Here is an 18,959-nt window from a genome sequence, read left to right as displayed (position 1 = left end):
AAAATGCAAAATGCATTAAGTGAATGAGAGAGAAAGAGAGAAAAATGCATGTTCAGATTTGACCAAAACCATCAGGAGAATGGAGCAATATGCACATAGGAAAATATAATCAGAAGCAACCAGAAGTGGCTGCATTGGGTCTGGTTTGATTAAAGAAAAGATAAGAAGAATATAAGTATGCTCAAGGATAAAAGGAGGTAAAAATAAGATAGATATGGATATCACTCCATTGTTGAGGAATGAAATTAGTATGCATATTGAGTGCTGGTATTCATTACTTAAAAGAATGATAATTTAAGCAGCAAACTTTCATGTATTGCTTTTTCCCCAGTCTTGGCCCAGGATCCCCAAGGTAGCCGGCTCGAACTGCCAGACATCTGCTAGTGGTGGCTTTCCTTTGTTCTCTTATTGCTCCAAAAAATTATTTTAGATTGCACATATTATCTCTAGCATTTCCCTGATAAGGACCAGTCCCATTGACTTGAACACCTAAGTAATTTTCACAGTAAAATGCTAAATCTTGGATAAGCAAAGATGAGATGAGATTGCACTAGGAACCTCTACTTCTTCCCTCTCTACTGAAGAGATGAGATAGAAAGCTGGAGAAATAATTATTTCTGGGATTATAAAATCTTTGTAAAAGCTCCTGTCTTTGAATCAGGCTATTAACTGGGGTACTGCCTCATCTCCTGGCTCTGGGAACAAGGCATTAACATCTTCTGAGACCCTACCAGCTAAATAGTCCATACCTTGTTATAAAATTTATTACTTAAAAATGTTTTCTAATTTTAAGAATGTAACAGCATGCAAAAGCTATATAGAATAATACAATTAGGATCCTCAGAGTAGAGCGGTTCCATCTCTAACACTGTTAGAGCATTTATACACCAATGCAAACCTCAAAGTGGGATCTCAGTGATCTTTCATGCCATTTGCCATCGTATTTGCAAGCACCCTGGAACCCAAACCCCAGTGCTGGTGCTTTGCCCCAAGAGATGAGTCCCTCCAACTAGGTGAACAGCGATCACTGTACCTCCCACATCTTCATTTCCTTTGCATTCGATAGCTCCTTTCGGAGTTTTTTGATCTTTAGTTCTTCGAGTGTGGTGTTCACAGAAAGAGTCTGAAGGGCTTCTAGGTTTATCACACGGCCGAACTTGCTGATCATGAGTTGACGGACTGTTTCTTCCATTTCTAAAAGAAGACGGTCACTGTCTTAGGCTCTTCAGTGTCTCCCATCGTTATTAACGAACAAGATCAATAACAATAGCATTCTAAGGAACAGCTTTTACAAGATGATGGTGAGAGATTTTGTTACCAGTTGATTTTTCCTGTGGCGTCTCACCTGCTAGTGTACTTTCCTCACTTAAAATGCCCATTCCTATCTCGTCTTTTCATCTACTTCAAAATCCTGTGTAAAACAGATTCATCTTTCCCAGCTGGCTTACACACTCTGATGTGCCACTCCTCAGACTGTTAATGGGCCCCAACTGGATTATGAACGCTTCTGTTTTTGTGTTGGTTTTTTTTTTTTAATTACTGATCTCTACAGCATCCAGTGTTAAGAATAGAGCAGGCACTTAAGAAGTTTCCATCTTTCTCCAAGTAGAAATGAAAGTCCTTGCAGTGGTTCACAAGGTCCTACAGGTCTGTCCTGTGCTGCCCCTGTTATCTCTCCCACCTCCTTTCCCATGTCTTTCCTCATTAACTCCAGACACGCTGGCCTCCCTTTTGCTTCTCAAACACTCCAGGCTCACTCCCATCTCAGTTCCCACTGTCTGGAATTTTCTTCTCGAAACAGCCACATGGTTCACTCCGCACAGCCCACTTTCTGAAAGCAAGCTGTGAGACTGGTGAAAGACTCATTTCCAACACACTCAATACTGAAGATGTAACCAAGAGCAGGTCCTCGTCCTCTAACCAGGGAGAACCGCATCTTAGGAGGTATGTCAGCTCTCCAAGGAGCTCTTCCCAGCTTCCTAAGGACCTCAGCACTCTCTTTCCCAGTCCCTTTTAAATTTTTCTTTTTAGTAATTACCTTCATCTAAAATGCAACATATTTTACTTTCGTTTATTGTCTTTCTTCAATATGAGAACACCTAGGGAAAATTCCATTTGCAGGATCTGAGGTCCCCAAGAAAATGTAATCTTGTAACAAGACTTTCTCAGTCACCAGACTGTCCCCTATGTGAAGTCTGAAGGCCCTAAGGTATAACAAGATGACACAATTCTGTCATAATGCAGAAATTTATATTCAGGTGTCATTGTTATGGTTGAATTATAATGATATAATTGGCATGGCTACCATTTTGCATAATTCAGGGAGAGGCTCTTCATTTCTGTTCTATGTGAGTGGTGCCCACATGGATTTATATAACATGGTTAGATTATTTGCACATGTGTGGCTAGCCTGTGGCTGCCTGCTTGGCCTCCCTCATTTAGAACCTTGATTCCCCTCAGCCAGCCCTATGTAAGGGGTGGCCTTTCCCATGGCAGCCTCATGTACTAAGACATGTACTCTAGTCCTAGCCATTCCCGCCATGGAGCCAGCCTAATGCCCTTCTCCTGATTCGATTAGGCCAGCTAGTGTTCACCGGAGACATCGAGGCTTCTGGAACATGCATCACCGTCCTTCCCCATGGCCACAAGCTGTCCCCTCCTTGGAATGGAGAGAACTCTTCTTGCCCTAGGTCTAGGGACGGAGGAAGGCAACGAGAAGCTAACTGTGGTTTCCCCCATCACTGTTAAGCCTTTCTTCTCTGGGTTACAGGAAAGGACCCCACTCCTGGTTTCACCTTCAGAATTATGAAATCATCGGTCTTTAACCACCTCACAACTTGCTTTCAGAAAACCGGCTAGGGTGGCAGAAGAACTGAATAAAACTTCCACCACATGGAACTCTTTCTTTTTATTTCAGAGAACACTCCGAAAATCTGAAAACTTCATTTCATCTTCACACATTTTCTCAACCTGAGAGTTTACTCAAATTGAAACAAGCTTCTTTTCTTGTTTTCACACTAGTTTACTCCTTGTTTTGATGAACAGTACTTCCAAATCTAAACGACACTCACAGCCTACAGAAGCCAAAGGAATGTGAAGTATGTGAGAGACCTGGAGCCTCCAGGCTTTCACCTCAGAAAGCTGTCTCTCAGACAGGCGTTATTCAAACATGGAGGCCTAACGTGTACTTTTTAATTTTATAATCCAGCCACCCGTGAGGGCAGAACCATCAGCACTCCTGGGAAAATGGCCTCTACAAAGCCAAGCAATTTGGACTGGTTCACCGCTACATTCTTCCCACTTTTTTCCTTTTTCAATTTTTCTTTTTTTAAAAAAACAAAATTATTATTTAATTGTGGTAAAATACACATAACATAAAATGTGCCATTTTAATTGTTTATAAGTGTACAGTTCTCTGGCATTAAGGTAGATGCTACAGTACTAGAAATATTATTGTTATTAAACCTGGAATATTTCATAACTTATACATATGTTCCATACATCAAATATTACAATTTTTTCTTTTTTTTGGTAAGGAAGATTGTCACTGAGCTAACATCTGTGCCAACCTTCCTCTATTTTGTATGTGGGACACCCCACAGCATGGCTTGATAAGTGGTACATAGGTCTGTGCCCGGGATCTGAACCTGTGAACCCTGGGCTGCCGAAGTGGAACACACAAACTTAACCACTATGCCACCAGGCCAAGTCCCTACAAAAAGTATTTTAAAAGATAATTATATTTATACTATGCATCTTATACTACATATCTCAATTTCAGGTGGATTAAAAACGCAAATGTAAAGAATACTACTAGTAGAGGAAACTATAGAAAAGTCTCCTTATGACCTCAAAATAGGAAAGGACTTCTTAATCAAGACACACACAATGCACAAACCATAAAAAATGGATAAAATTATAGTAAGATTTAAAATTTATCCCCAAAAGAGGCACTAAAGAAGGCAAAAAGGCAAGCCCCAAACTAGAAGAGATCTGAAGTGCATTTAATACACAAAGACAGACAGAATATGGAAAACACTCTGCAAAGGCAATAAGAAAACAAATAAAAAATAGAAGTAAAAAATGGGCAAAGGATATAACAGGCAAGTTACAGAACAGGAAACACAAATAAATGTATGTGAAGATGCTCAGCCTCACAGAACTAAGGAAACGTGGATTAAAAAAAACCGCAGTGAGATACCAGTTAACATCCACTAGGCTGGCAAAACTATTAAAGTCTAACAGTATCAAGTGTTGATGAGAATATGGAGCAAGGGCAATTCTCACACACTGCCAGGGGGATAAGATATGGTACAACCACTTTGGTGGTGGGGGGTGCAACTTGGCAATACCCAGGTGAGCTGAAAATGCACATCCCCCATACCCTGGGACCCCATCCTGGGCTTCACCTTCTCACACACATGTGCACAGGGAGACGTGTCCAAGAAGCTTTGCTGTAACATTATCTGTAATCGTGATAAATTAGAAATACCCTAAATATCCATCAACTGGAGAATGAAGAAATAAGTTCTTTTATAGTCCTACGATGGAATACTGTAGTAGCAGTCAAGATGAATAAATTATCTGTAATAATATAGATAAGTCTGAAAAACTGGCTTAACAAAGTAAACTTCAAAGTTATATGAATAATATAGTATTACAGTGAAAAACACAAAAAGTAGTTTCACATAGCACGTGTGGATAAGTACATTTGTGTGTGTGTTCCCCTGGTGCCTGGTCCTGGGGAAGGAGATAGTAGAGGAGTATTAGAAAGAGAAGGGGCTTCAATTGTATCATCAATGTTTTACTTCTTAAGTTTGGTAGTGGTAATGTGGGTTATTATTATACAATTCTATATTTTATTATAAATAAAACCTTTTATACTTCAGAGAAATAGCTCCTATGATAAAACAATTATCCTTTTAAAATAGGAGAGTGATCATTTAATGGTAGCTGGAGAGATAGTAAGTAGGAAGATGCGGAGGTGTTCTTGCTTCCTCAGAGGTCCTGATTCTGTGATTACTTACTGTTTTCAAAGTTGGAGTCACTTGACCCCTATTATCAGTAAGTATGACTAGATAACCTATGGGCTTTGTTACTCACGGTTTATATTTTTTGCCATCTCTCTCTTTTCTCGGATAAGCTGTTTACGCCTCTCCCGGCATTCTTTGTTAAGTTTTTGCTGCTTTGAATTTTCCTCCTGGAGCTGTACAATTCGCTCTTGCAGCCGTCCCAAGGAGTGGTTAGAAAAGACCAAAGTTCCAGAAAGATCAGTAGGTATTTCCCCAAATACCACATACTCTATCTACAAAAACAAAACAAGACAAAGATCAAACAAAATGTAAGGTCACAGAAAGCACTAGGGAAGCACCTCCTCCTTTGTCCCTGGTTTAGGGCACTTGCCTTTGGATTTCTATCTTTCTCACCACTGAGGAAGGTAAGCGGGAGGTCACCTTCAGACAGTAAGCCACATTTTGTCCCTCTGGGGACAGCAAACCTTCCCACATAGACCATGCCCAATACCTACTGCATAATGACAGAACAGACATTTCAGGGACGGCATATTAGGCAAATTGCCACAGATACCTAAACCAGTTTGGGTCAGTTGTACAAAATATATGTAAGGCTGATCTAGGGCTTTTCTTCCAAAATACAGCTTTCTCTCCTTGCCTGACAAAATAGGATGTGATGGGCCTTTTCTCTCATTGAGATGTATCTCTGTTTTTTTTTTTTTTTTTTTTTTTTTGAGGAAGATTAGCCCTGAGCTAACTACTGCCTATCCTCCTCTTTTTGCTGAGGACGACTGGCCCTGAGCTAACATCTGTGCCCATATTCCTCTACTTTATATGTGGCACGCCTACCACAGCATGGCTTGCCAAGCAGTGCCATGTCCGCACCCGGGATCCGAACCAGTGAACCACAGGCCACCGAAGTGGAACGTGTGCACTTAACCACTGCGCCACCGGGCTGGCCCCTATCTCTGCATTTTAATATAAGTTGTAATTCAAGTAGAGTGTGCAAATGAACAAAGAAAGAGAAAAAAAAAAGAATATTTTCCTTTTTTCTTGACCTCCCTCATTAGCAAGTAGGGATTAAGTGAAGATAATTCTTGCATCATTAATTCATGTCTATTTAAAGATGGTGTAAAAAGTTACATGTGTGCTTTCATGTTTCAACCTCCAAGTTATTCCATTCTGAAGTTATAGGCTCATTTCTCCAGACGTGAAATGATTCAACTTTCAAAGTGATAATGGGCCACAGGGAAATACCTGTTGTGATGTTATTCTTTTATAACAATCTGAGAACACATAAGGAAAAGTTGGGGTGTCATTCTACACGTACAACTCTCAGCAAAGGACCGTACTTCTCCCCACTAGGGACCCAAGACTCTTCCTCTGGAAAAACCTGTGTGTGGTGGTTCTTCTGCTCAGACGGGGTGGGTCAACCTCTCCAGACCATCACCTGGTGGAGCTTGAGCGGAATCACAACCAGCAGTTCATTCAGCCGCTGCTGCTTCTCTCGCTGATAAGCCTCCAGGGCCTCCTCTGCTGCATTCAGATTAGTCCCCACAATTTTTACCTGTGGAAAGCCCCATGTGTGACATGTTGAAAAGATTCGATGAACACCTACCCACGGTGGTAAATGAGGGCATCTTGGGAGGAAGTAAAAGCATGAGCGGGATCTGCTTGGCCAGGCTGTGATGGATGACCCCAGTTTGCAGCCCAGGAATGTATATTCTTTTCTTCCTGTTAATTCATGATCCACATCACCTTTTCAATTGTTCCCATGTCCCCAGAGTTGTAAAGGGAATGAGAGATCAGAAGACATGTCCTCATCTCCCTTTTATTTTCTCCATGGCATGTCATTGTCAGGACAGTGGGAACCTCACTTGGTCATAATGATCTCAATAAATTAAAGGAAAAAGCCCTTTAAAGCAACACAACTACGAACTACAGTATTTTGAAAGCACATTCTTCAGCTCCTAAAAAACTTGAGGGTTTTCCAAATCATTTCCTATTTGCAAGGGGAGAGGAAATCTATCACAAATATTTTTGAATATGAATCAAGCTAAGTGATGTTGCCCTAGGAAAGAGTACCAAAGAGGGAAAATGAGCAGATAAGGCAGAAATTAGTCAATATAATTATAACAGAAGTTTAGCTTACTGGTCTTCAATACAGGATGCACATACCCCAGAGGGTCAACAAAATGATGTACTGGTTGCAGTAAGAAAACATCAGAGTTTCTATTTATTTTTATCTCATTCTTTTTAATTTCTGTTTTTGTGAACATTTCATAATATAGAAAATATATTAGTACAATAGTTCATGAATATAACTTATAAATAAATATACATTTATTGTGGGGATACTAGCTCTACCGTTTTTTTACTTATAGAAGTACGTAACCAAATAAGTTTGGGGACTAACAATTTAGATGGAGAAAGTCCAATCTTCAAAAGAGCTACAGCCCCTGCCACAATTGTGCTTAAAGAAAAAAATTTGAAATGTTTCTTCTCTGGGGAGAAGTCCTAATTTATGTCATTGCTGTGAAATGGCAATATCATATTATAGCTAAGAGGATGTGTAGCATATGCTGGGAAAGGGTAAATAGACCTGAGAAAGGCAGACCAGCATACTTTTTTGGACATTGTATCATATTCCTTTTTGAGGTTATCAATAGTTTTCTTTTCTTCAACTAAGGCCTCTTCGATGTCCAGCCTTTTCTCTCGAAGTTGAAGGGCCAGTTCAAAAAGACCCGTATCGCAATCTGAAAAGACAGTCAAAATGAAAAAGCAGCCCCATTTGTCATGGAATGTAGTGGACTTTGGATCTTCAGAATTAATCACCTCCATTTGTGGATTCACTCTAGCAAGGTTTTACTACACTTAGGGCTCCATTGCTTTAGCTAGAAATTATTACTACTACTAATAATTATGATAGTAATTATGAAATTAGTATTGATGTTCTGAGATGTACTCTGAGCCAGGCTCGGTGCTAGGCTCTTTATGTATGTTATCTCACTCAAGGCTCATAGGCCCTGCAAGGAAGAAATGATTGTGCCATTTTATGGGTGAGGACTCTAAGTCTCAGAGAGGTCACCTAGCTGATAACGTGACAGAATGGGACGAAAGTACACTTCTATTAATTTCCACTATTTCACACTAATAGCCACATTTATCCACTGAGAAATACATAGAGAGCGTGAAAATGTGATAGAGTACCACCACGGAATTTAGGAACCTTTGTTCTTGCCCTAGTTCTACCGCTGAACTACAGGGAGACTTTGTTCAAGCCATGTAATCCCGCTAGAAAAGAACAAGTTGCATTACAAGATTTAGCTCTCTTCCACTCATAAATATTATAATTTTAAGAAGATTCTTATTTTCAACATCAAAACAAGATTTAGGGGCTGGCTTGGTGGTGTAGTGGTTAAGTTTGTGTGCTGCACTTCGGTGGGCCAGGATTTGTGGGTTTGGATCCCAGGTGTGGACCTAGCACTGCTCATCAAGCCACACTGTGGCAGCATCCCACATAAAATGGAGGAAGATGGGCACAGATGTTAGCTCAGTGACAATCTTCCTCAAGCAAAACAAGGAAGATTGGCAACAGTTGTGAGCTCAGGGCCAATCCTCCTCACAAAAAAAAAAACCCCAAACAAAATTTAAATGTTATTTGAAATTAAACTTAAAATTTGATTTAAAATTTACAAGAAATGTCTAGAAAAACAAATTTTAGACCAACAAGAAATTGGTTTTTTCCTACAGAATCATTCATCTATTGGGACTGTAAGAATATTGGTCTGACTGCTTCTTTCTGGTTTCAACAGAGAAAACAGTGAATACAAGTTGTCAAGCATCTCTCGGAAACTAGCACAAATTGCTCTTACAAAACAGATCTGAAATGTGAAAAATCTGAATGGGTTTTTCAAAAAGGAAGAGCTCTGTAAAAAAAAAATTTAACTATATATATAAAAAACAATCTTCTATTTCTCCATAAAATGAAATGCTGTATAATTTATGACTCAATCAACTATAAACTATCTGAAGATTAATTTGTCACTTACAAATGGTTGCCTAAGGGAAGAGAATATAAATCACCCAGAGAGCCCCAAAAAGTATTCATTAGACTATGCTGCCTACATCTTAAATCATCCTTTCTTTAAATTTTATTATGAGACAATTGAGAAACCAGAAAAAGAACCTTCTTGGGACTGTCAATCCATAGTCACACTTCACAGAGAACACATGGTTTTAACCAACTTACTTGTTGGGCAGATAGAATCATCAAAAACCTCATCTTCAGATCCAGACTCATCCTCATCACTCTCCAAGCTGGACTCTTCCTCACTTGATTCATCACTATCTTCATCTTCATCTAAGGAGAGAAGAAAAATTGTTAATAAGCAGAGAAGTTCCTGCATTGAGCTAAATCTCAGATTTTTAAAATAAAGTATTTTTCAATGAGTTGGTCACTAGGAAGAGAACAAAGATAAAGCAGGAAAATAATATGTTTAGAAGAGTTTAAAATGGTTAAGGTCACAGAGACCACAAACTCAAATGCCTGCAGAAGGATGTGCAGTTAATCTCAATGCATTCAGTCAGAGAGGGTTGAGACTAAGCTGCTTATACTGTGACCCACCTAACACATGCCTGGTTACACAGGCCCACAGTTCCTGAATCGTAGTGCTCTGAAAACAGAGGAGATTTTCATAACTTATCTCACCTGAAGAAAGCTTAGCGTGAATATGCATGTCCTGTTGCAGAAGTGTTAAGATGCTTGATTTAGAGATCCTGCACCAAATCCTCCTATGGATGTTAGTTGACAGACTCTCTTTTGACCAAACTTGAGTCAGGCTCCTTTGAGTCCTTTATGACTAGTCCCTGACCTTGGGCTCTGTCCTTGGCCCCTGTCCTTGGCCCATTTAGTCCTGCGTTAGCAAGAATACTGCTGAGTTGGTTTAGTAAAAAGCCCCCACACTTGATATCTGATTAAATTCTTTATTCCCTAGCCTCAATGTCTTATCACTCTGGCCTACCTTCAGCAAGAATCCTGTAGATCAGTTTAGCAAAGAATCACCTCTTAGTAATTTTCCACCCGCTGACCCCCACCCTGCTCCTTGGCTATGAATCTCCACTTGTCCTTGTTGTATTCAGAGTTGAGCTGACCCCTCTCCCTACTACAAAATCTCATTGTAGTAGTCCCCCTGAGTAAAGTCTGCCTTGTTGTTCTTTAACAAATGTCATGAATAATTATTTTCTTTAACAATGTCATATGCAATGTCTTTTATAAAATATAAAAATTTTTGAATACTAAAAACACATCCGCCCCCCAAGAGTTTTGGATAAGGGATTGTGGACCTCCCCCACCCAATTCTGCCCTATTTCCTTGTAAAACACCTTAAGGTTATCTATAAACCATGGATCACCAATTAGCAATTTCTATTTTATGGAAAATCAATTTAGCAATAAGAGCTGGACTTCATACTCTCTAGAAGATTTCTTAAATTTAAGATCTCTCTTAAAATTACTTTAAGCGATCTGTACAGTGGTTTATGAAATAAATCAGCAAAGTTTAAAATTAGACTTCAAAATTCTTACACAGTCTTCTGCTTTCAGGAAGATGGGGTAGATCTATTTTTCGCTATTCCTCCCAACAAACGTAGCTAAAAACTCTGGACGTTATGTATAAAACAAATATAAGAAGACTCTGAAAAGTGGAAGATGGAGGCAGATATACTATGCACCTAAGAACCCAAGGAACCACACTGTGGAGAGTTCCTTGGGTATTCTTTTTGACTCATATATCTCAGACGTGGAGATGAATAAGTCAGTGATCTGGAACCACCAACAGGTACAGATATGAAAAGGTCCAACAAGAGCCTGCTTTTCTAGCCAAACTACTAGGAAAGAAGCAGTGTAGCAAGAGAAAACTTTTAGACAATATTCCAACTGTCGAAGCAAATAATCCATAATCAATCTATAAATCTAAATTTGGGGTGAGTTTATTATGAGCCAGTTCTGAGGACTATAGCCTGGGGCCCTCTTTCCCCAAAGAAGGAAGGGCATGAAAGAAGTGGGGCGTACAGAGTGGTTATATACCATCTTGGAACAAAGAGCATACATCACATATGACAGGAATATCTCTTTTACTACTGTCACGAGATGCTTAGCTGGCACAGCAGCTCAGTGGCCAGTGGGTCAGTGGTCACAAGGTGAGCATAGCAGGTCAGTAATTAATCCTTAGTTTCCAGGGAGAGATGCTTATCCTTAAGGAAATGCCAATATGGTGGGGAAGCTACCTCCCTATCTTTAAGGGCATCCTTCTCGTCTTTGAGATATTGTAATGTTTAAAGCAGATGAACAACACACGCTCATGAGGCCACATCAGGCCCTTTTGGAAAAACAAGGTCAGGCCAAATAAGATTTAAACCAAATGGCTTCCTCATATACTCCAATATATCCTATTGCTTTTCACTTATTTACACAACCAAACACCACAGGAAAAAACTGTGATATTATATCCACTCATATCAGCAAAGGCCAAAGGGGGAGCAAGACGTCCACCGTTGCAAAGCTGTGATGAGGCACCCCTACATTCCCACCAGGATGGTGCCAGAGAAGACCAAGTGAGGAACTAGGACATTTACTCCTGCTGGCTGGTAACCAGCTCTCCCTGCCTCAACCAAGGTGTCTGTGGAGGCTAAATGGGTAGCCCGGACTTCCACTCTCACCTGGCAGTAACAAGGTTCCCTTCCACCTCCCCAGAGAGGTGGTGTCAGAAGAACCCTAGTGGAGAGTCAGAACTTTCACCTTTGCCCAGAGGTACCAAGGCCACCACTACCATGTTGTCAGTAGAGACTATGCAGGGGAGCTGGAACTCCCATCCACACATAGCAATAACAAGGAGATCCACTCCCACCTTGGGTGACAGCGAAGGTTGAATACCTCTACCTGGCAGTAAGGAGTGGGCACCCATCCCTTTCTCTGGCAGAGTGGTGTTAGAGAAAGCCAAGTAAAACAGAAGATTTAAATAAGATACAGTCTTATAACGCAATGTGAAAGTTTCCAGGTTTCAATTGCAGGTGACTCATCACATCAAGAACCAGGAAGATCTCCAACTGAATGAGAAGAGACAACCAATAAATATCAACACTATGATGACGGAAATGTTAGAATTATCTGACGAAGCATTTAAAACAGCCATGAAAAAAAGGCTTCAATGAGCAATTATGAAGACACTTTAAGCAAATGAAAAAATACAAAGCCTCAGCAAAGAAATAAAAAGTCTCAGCTAAAAAAAAAAAAGTTATAAAAGAACTAAATGGAGGGGGCCAGCCCTGTGGCCAAGTGGTTACATTCGTGCGCTCCGCTTCGGCGGCTCAGGGTTTGGATCCTGGGCGCAGACATGGCACTGCTCATTAGGCCATGTTGAGGTGGTATCTCACATGCCACAACTAGAAGGACCCACAACTATGTGCTGGAGGGATTTGGGGAGAAAATAAAGCAGGGGAAAAAAAAAGAAGATTGGCGACAGTTGTTAACTCAGGTGTCTTTAAAAAAAAAAAAGAACTAAATGGAAATTTTAGAACTGAAAAATACAGTAACTAGAATAAAAACTGTATGGGTAGGCTCAAAAGCTGAATAGAAGGGACAGAGAAAAGAATAAGTGAACTTGAAGAGAGAACAATAGAAATTAGCCAATTTGACCAACAGAAAGAAAACAGACTGAAAAACAAGCAAACAAACCCCACACCCTAGAGCCTCAGGGACCTATGGGACTATAACAAAAGACCTAAAATTCACGCCACCAGAGTCCCAGAAGGGGTTAAAAAAGAGGGAGTCTTTAAAAGTACTTGAAGAAATAATGGCTGAAAACTTTTCAAATTTGGAAAAAGACATCAACTTACAGGCTAAAGAAGTTTAGTGAACTCTAAACAGGATAAACTCAAAGAAATATACACCAAGACACATCACAGTCAAACTTCTGAACACTAAAGACAGAAAAAATCTTGAAGGTAGTGACAGAAAAGTGATACTTTACCTACAGGGGATAAACAATTTAAATATCAGAGAGTTTCTCATCAGAAACCATGGAGGCCAGAGGAAGTGGCACAATGTATTTCAAGTGCTGAAAGAAAAGAAATATCAACCTAGAATCCTATACCCAGTGAAAATGTCTTTCAGAAATAGAGGGGAAATTAAGACATTCTCAGATTAAGAAAAAATAAGAAAATTTGCCACTAGTATACCTATCCTAAAAGAATGGATAAAGGAAATTCCCTAAACAGAAGGGAATTTTTTTTTAAAGGAACCTTGGAACATCAGGAAGGAGGAAAGAACATGGTAAGCAAAACTATGGGTAAATACAAAGGCTTTCCTCCTCCAAGTGTTTAAATTAAGTTTGCTGATTGAATCAAAAATTATATCAACACCTGATGTAGCTCTAGATGTATTCAGAGGAAACACTCAAAACAATTATATTATAAATGGGAGAGATAAAAGGATGTTAAAGTAGGTAAGGATTTCCTACTTATACTGGTAAAATGATGACACTGGTGGACTGGGATAAATTATGTATACAAAATGCAATATAGAGAGCAACCACTAAAAAAGTTGTACAAAGAGATACACTCAAAAACACTACAGAAAATTAAAGCGGAATTTTAAAAAATGTTCAAGTAACCAACAGGAAGGTATGAAAAAGAAAAAAGACAGGAAACAGGAAGGATAGCAACAAATGAAAAAAATGGCAGACCTCAGTCCTAATATTCTAATATATCAAACATAAATGCTTTAAATACACCCATTAAAAGAGAGCGGATGAAAAACATTATTTAACCATATGCTGTCTACAAGAAATTCACTTCTAATATGATATAGTTAAGTTGAAAGTAAAAGGAGGGAAAAGAGAAATCAGGCAAATATTAATCAAAGCAAAGCAGGAATAGCTCTATTAATGTCAGATAAAGTAGACTTCAGAGCCCAGAAAATTACCTGAGACAGAGAGAGACCCTATATAATGATAAAAGTGTCAGTTTACCAAGAAGACACAGCAATCCCAAATGAGCACGCATAAAACAACACAGCTGCAAAATATGTGAAGCAAAAACTGAAGAAAATGAAAGGATAAATAGACAAATCCATGATTCTATCTGGAGCCTTCAACCCCCTCTCTCTCAACATTTGATGGAAGAACTACAGTACAGAAAATTAGCAAAGACACAGGACACCTGAACAGCGCCAACAACAGACAGGAGCTAACTGATAGTAATAGAACACTTCACCCAAAACAGCAGAATACACATTGTTGGCAAGTGCCCCACAGAACATATACCAAGATAGACCATACGTTAGACCATAAAACAAATCTCACCTATAAAAGAATTGAAATCATACCTAGTACGTTCTCTGACCACAACGGAATCAAACTAGAAATCAATGAGAGAAAGCTAACAGGAAGATCTCAGGACACTTGGACCTAAACAACACACTTCTGTATAATCCATGAGACCCAGAAGCAGTCTCAATATAAATCTTAAAACCACATTGACCTGAGTGAAAATGAAAATGCAACTTTCTAAAATTTTGAGAGAAAAATTTATAGTACTAAATTAGAAAAGAGGAAAAGTCTCAAATCAATAATTTAAGTTCCCAGCTCAAAACCTAAAAACAGAAGTGCAAAACAGAAGGAAGGCAATAGTAAAGGGCAGAAATCAATAAAATCAAAAGCAGGAAAACAATAGAGAAAATCACTTGCAAAAAGAACTGGCTTGTTCTTGAAATGATCAATTAAATTGACAAAGCTCTAGCAAGACTGAAAATAGAATAGAAAGAAAAGAACAAAGTTACAAATATCAAGAATGCACCAGGTGACATTACTACAGACACTGCAGATGCTAAAAAGATAACAAGAAAATACAATGAACATAAATTTGGCATCTTGGACAAAATAGACGAATTCTACAAAAAATGCAAACTACCACAACTCACTCAATATGAAATACATAATTTGAATAGTTCTATAACTATTAAGAAAATCGAACTTATAATTTTAAAATTCCTCTCAAGAAATCTACTGGTCCAAATAATTTCACTGGAGAACTCTACCAAACACTTAAAGAATTACCAGCAATTCTACACAATATCTTCCAGAAAAATCAAAAAGGAGAGATGTCTTCCTAATTTATATTTTGCAGCTAGTATTATTCTGATACTAAAACCAGAAAAAGACAGTACAAAAAAAGAAAGCTACAGACCAATGATCCTCATGAATATAGACACAAAATTTCTCAATAAAATATTAGCAAGTAGAATACAACAGTATATAAAAAGAATTTTATACCATACCAAGGCAAGAATATTTCAAGTGTGCAAGTCTGGATCGATAATCAGTAATCAGCCAATACAACCCACCATATTAAAAATCACATAATCATCAATCAATGCAGAAAAGCATCTGACAAAATTCAACACCCATTTGTGAGAAAAACTCATGAAAAGTATCTATGAAACACCTACAGGGAGCATACTTAATGGTAAAAAACTGCATGCTTTCCCCCCTAAGATTGGGAATAAGGCAAAGAGGTCAGCTCTCAGCCCTCTGTTTCAACATAGTACTGGATATTCTAACCAGTGCAAGGCAAGAAAAGGAAATTGGCATTCACATCAGAAAGAAAGGAACAAAACCGCCCCTATTTGCAGATGAAATTATTGTCTATGTAGAAATTCCCAAGGAATCCATCAAAAACTCCTAGAACTAGTAAGTGAAGTCACAACATATGAGACAAATATCTAAAAAGCAATTGTATTTCTATATACTAGTATGAACATGTGGACACCAATATTAAAAACAAAATAGCATTTAAAATCACTCACAAAAAAGTAAATACTTAAGTGTAAATCTGACAAAATATGAACAAGAATTATATGTTGAAAACTACACAATGCTGATGACAGAAATCAAAGATCTAAATAAAAGCATACTGTGCTCATGCAGCAGAAGATTCAACACAGCAAAGATGCCAATTCTCTCCAAATTGATAAAGTTTCACACAATTACTATAAAAATTGCCACAAATATTTGTAGATATAAAAAAATTCTAATGTATGGAAATATAAAGGAACTAGAATAGCTAAAAGAATTTTGAAAAAGAAGAATAAAGTAGGAGGAATTAGTCTGAATTCAGTACTCAGTAGCTAATCCAGACTGCAATGTTGGTGGAGAGAGCAGTGCAGAGATTCATAGAACAGAACAGAGAACCCAGAAATAGAGCCCCACAAATAGGCCCAAATAATTTTTGACAAAGACCGAAAGCAATTCAATGGAAGGGAAACAGCCTTTTCAACAAATGGTGCGAGAACAACTGGACATTCACAGGAGGAGAAAGAGAACCTTGGCCTAAGTCTCATACCTTCTACAAAAATGAACTCCAAAGGGATCACAGACTTAAATGTAAAACGTAAAACTACAACACTCTTCAGAAAAAAAAATAGAAAATCTCTGGGACCTAGAAATGGGCAAAGAGTTCTTAGGCTTGACACCAAAAAAAGAGCCATAAAAAGAAAAACCGACAAATTGGACAAGAACAAAATTAGCAACTATGGCTCTGTGGAAGACCCTGTAAGGAAGGAAACAGACAAGCTACAGGCTGGGAGAAAATATCTGCAAACCACATATCTGACCCAGGACAGAACTCTCAAAACGCAACACAAAAGCAAACGATCGTATTCAAACATGGGCAAAAGACACGAAGAGAGATTTTACTGAAGACGATATACAGGTGATAAACACGTGAAAAGACGCGCCTGGTCACAGAGACGACAATATGCTATCTCACAGCAGACACAAACACACACAAATTACCTCCAGCTGGTTAGAGGCCTAAAGGTTTCTATTGTCTCTTTAACTCCACAGGGCTCTACACTGTCTATGTTGTAGGGGGAAGAAAGTGTCTAATATGTCCCTTAGTTATTTCTCTATTTCATGCTAATGAGAAAAAATAAGATCATATGTAAGAAAGATACAAACCAGCATCCCCTTCAACTTCCTTTTTCTTCGACCGCTTAATCCTTTTCTTCAGGACCTTCATGAGGAAGTTAGCAAATTTATTGTTTTCTCCAAGGGCTGCTTGGAAACCAGCATAGAGTGCCTTTTCTTGGTCCTGAAGCCTGGCGACTTCATTCTTTTTCTCTTCCATCTCTTTAAGAGTTTCATTTATTTTCCACTGAATGAACAAAAACAAGAACAAAGGATAAATATTTCTGATAAGCCAGGTTTAGAGAACAATGTACATTACAATGTAAGGTTATAATCTATGAATATTTTTTAAAGCTTCTTAACAGAAGTTGACATCTCTGGTGTTTGCAGAGCCATCCATTTATCTGGTTAAAATTTTATAATTCTTTTGTAAAAATCAGTTAAGTTCAGAATCAGATAAGATCAGCTTTTTAACTTTTAGCTTCCTCGAAAAATTTAAATTAAATTGAAATTTTTACTGATATGTGGATGTCAGCTAATATTTTTGTATGTGTGGTCTTAAAAACAAAGGGTTTTTTTATATCAATATATGGTAACTAAAACAAAAAGACACCTCATCTCTTAGTGAAGCTGATATGCATAAAAAATGATGTCACTATTCAGTATATAATATCTATTTAATAGAATCTTTCTTCCTTTAAAACAAAGATAGATGGTATAATTCATCTCTTTAAATTTAACATATGTAGGAGACAATTTCCTATGACATTCAATTATATATTACTCTGAAACTGGCTATATTTGAGAAACTCACCTTCTTTTCCAAATAATGTTTGTAAGGATAACAAATAAAACACATCAAAACTTAACTTCATTTGATAGCTAGTGACAAGAAAAATATACACTTTTCAAGTCAATAGATAAACTAAATATAAGGTTCACTTTTGAAAATTTTGTTCTCTTATTTTACACAATATCAAATTCACTAAAAAAAAAAATTGATTCACTTCTCTCTGACCAAGGTTACTAAAACAGAGAGCAAGCAGGAAGAACAGGCAGAAGGTGGAGGGAGAGAAGATGAGGACATGAAGAGGGGGGAATTAAGTTGAGAAAAGGGAGAAAGAAAAGCAGAGACATGTCCCCTCCCCCTCCGTGACTAAGGGCGCGGCCAGCTCGCGTTCTCCCGCCCGCTCATACCTGCAAGTCCTGTTCCTCCTTGTCTAACGAATTAACACGCTCTTGAAGTATGTTCTCCTGTTTTTCAAAATTCTTGAGGAGAAGGATTTCTTGAAATAATGTGACATGGTGCAGGTCAGACAATTTCATCTGAGTATCTAGTTTCAGTTTCTGATGTCTCAGGAGACGGAGTTCCGCATCGAAAGTGACAATCAGTTCTTTGATCTGGGAGGGAAAAGATTGGAGAGTATGTCAGAAGTTAAGAACAGGTAAATGCATTTATTAAAGTGTCTAACGATACTAATTTGTTTGAGTAAAAGATTTTCTCGTTACGCCCTTATTAAGGATGGAGAATTACATGGGAGTGTGTGTGTAGTCATATAAATCAATTCACCTAAGATTAAATTTATATAAATTAATTTTATTAAGTGATAGGAATTCCATAACTACAGTCCTTCCAGCTATTTCTTCACCACTGACTAAGCCATGGATCACCAAGGCCTGTCGTGCTCTGCTGTATGATTTAAACCTGAGACTCTGAGCAACTTGTGGGTAGTGTTGACACCTGCCTCCACTCTAGCCCCACAGTATCTCTCCATCGCCTTTCATACAGTAAGCATGAAAGAAATAGGTCCCTCGACTTATTTTGAAAATTTTCAAACCTACAGGACAGTAAATATTTTGGGATACATGTATATATAATGATGGAGCCACTAGAAACCTGCTCGACCTTCTTATATTACGTATAGATGAAGAAACTGAGGCTCAAGGTGATTTTCTGAGATCAAAGCTAATTTGTTACAGAG

At 38.3% G+C, this 18,959-nt stretch overlaps 1 protein-coding gene across 7 annotated transcripts in view; it reads right to left on the bottom strand.

Moving 5' to 3' along the window:
• CFAP44 (cilia and flagella associated protein 44) overlaps positions 1-18,959 on the bottom strand; it is a 105,218-nt gene that overhangs the window by 5,925 nt on the left and 80,334 nt on the right. For 6 of the 7 annotated variants that reach the window (XM_023623762.2, XM_070243817.1, XM_023623763.2 and 3 more), the window contains 7 exons: positions 18,175-18,378; positions 17,029-17,224; positions 9,265-9,375; positions 7,638-7,768; positions 6,463-6,579; positions 5,104-5,305; positions 1,034-1,194 (listed from right to left, as the gene is read on the bottom strand). In XM_023623762.2, coding sequence (XP_023479530.1) covers positions 1,034-1,194; positions 5,104-5,305; positions 6,463-6,579; positions 7,638-7,768; positions 9,265-9,375; positions 17,029-17,224; positions 18,175-18,378 — 1,122 coding nt within the window. Of the gene's footprint in view, positions 1-1,033; positions 1,195-5,103; positions 5,306-6,462; positions 6,580-7,637; positions 7,769-9,264; positions 9,376-17,028; positions 17,225-18,174; positions 18,379-18,959 lie in introns of those variants that run through there. The other variant, XR_011429284.1, reaches the window with a different exon arrangement.

Source organism: Equus caballus, chromosome 19, assembly GCF_041296265.1.
Source record: "Equus caballus isolate H_3958 breed thoroughbred chromosome 19, TB-T2T, whole genome shotgun sequence".
Classification (NCBI taxonomy): Eukaryota; Metazoa; Chordata; class Mammalia; order Perissodactyla; family Equidae; genus Equus; species Equus caballus.
Note: the sequence above shows the minus strand (reverse complement) of the source record. Positions and strands in the feature narration are given on the sequence as shown.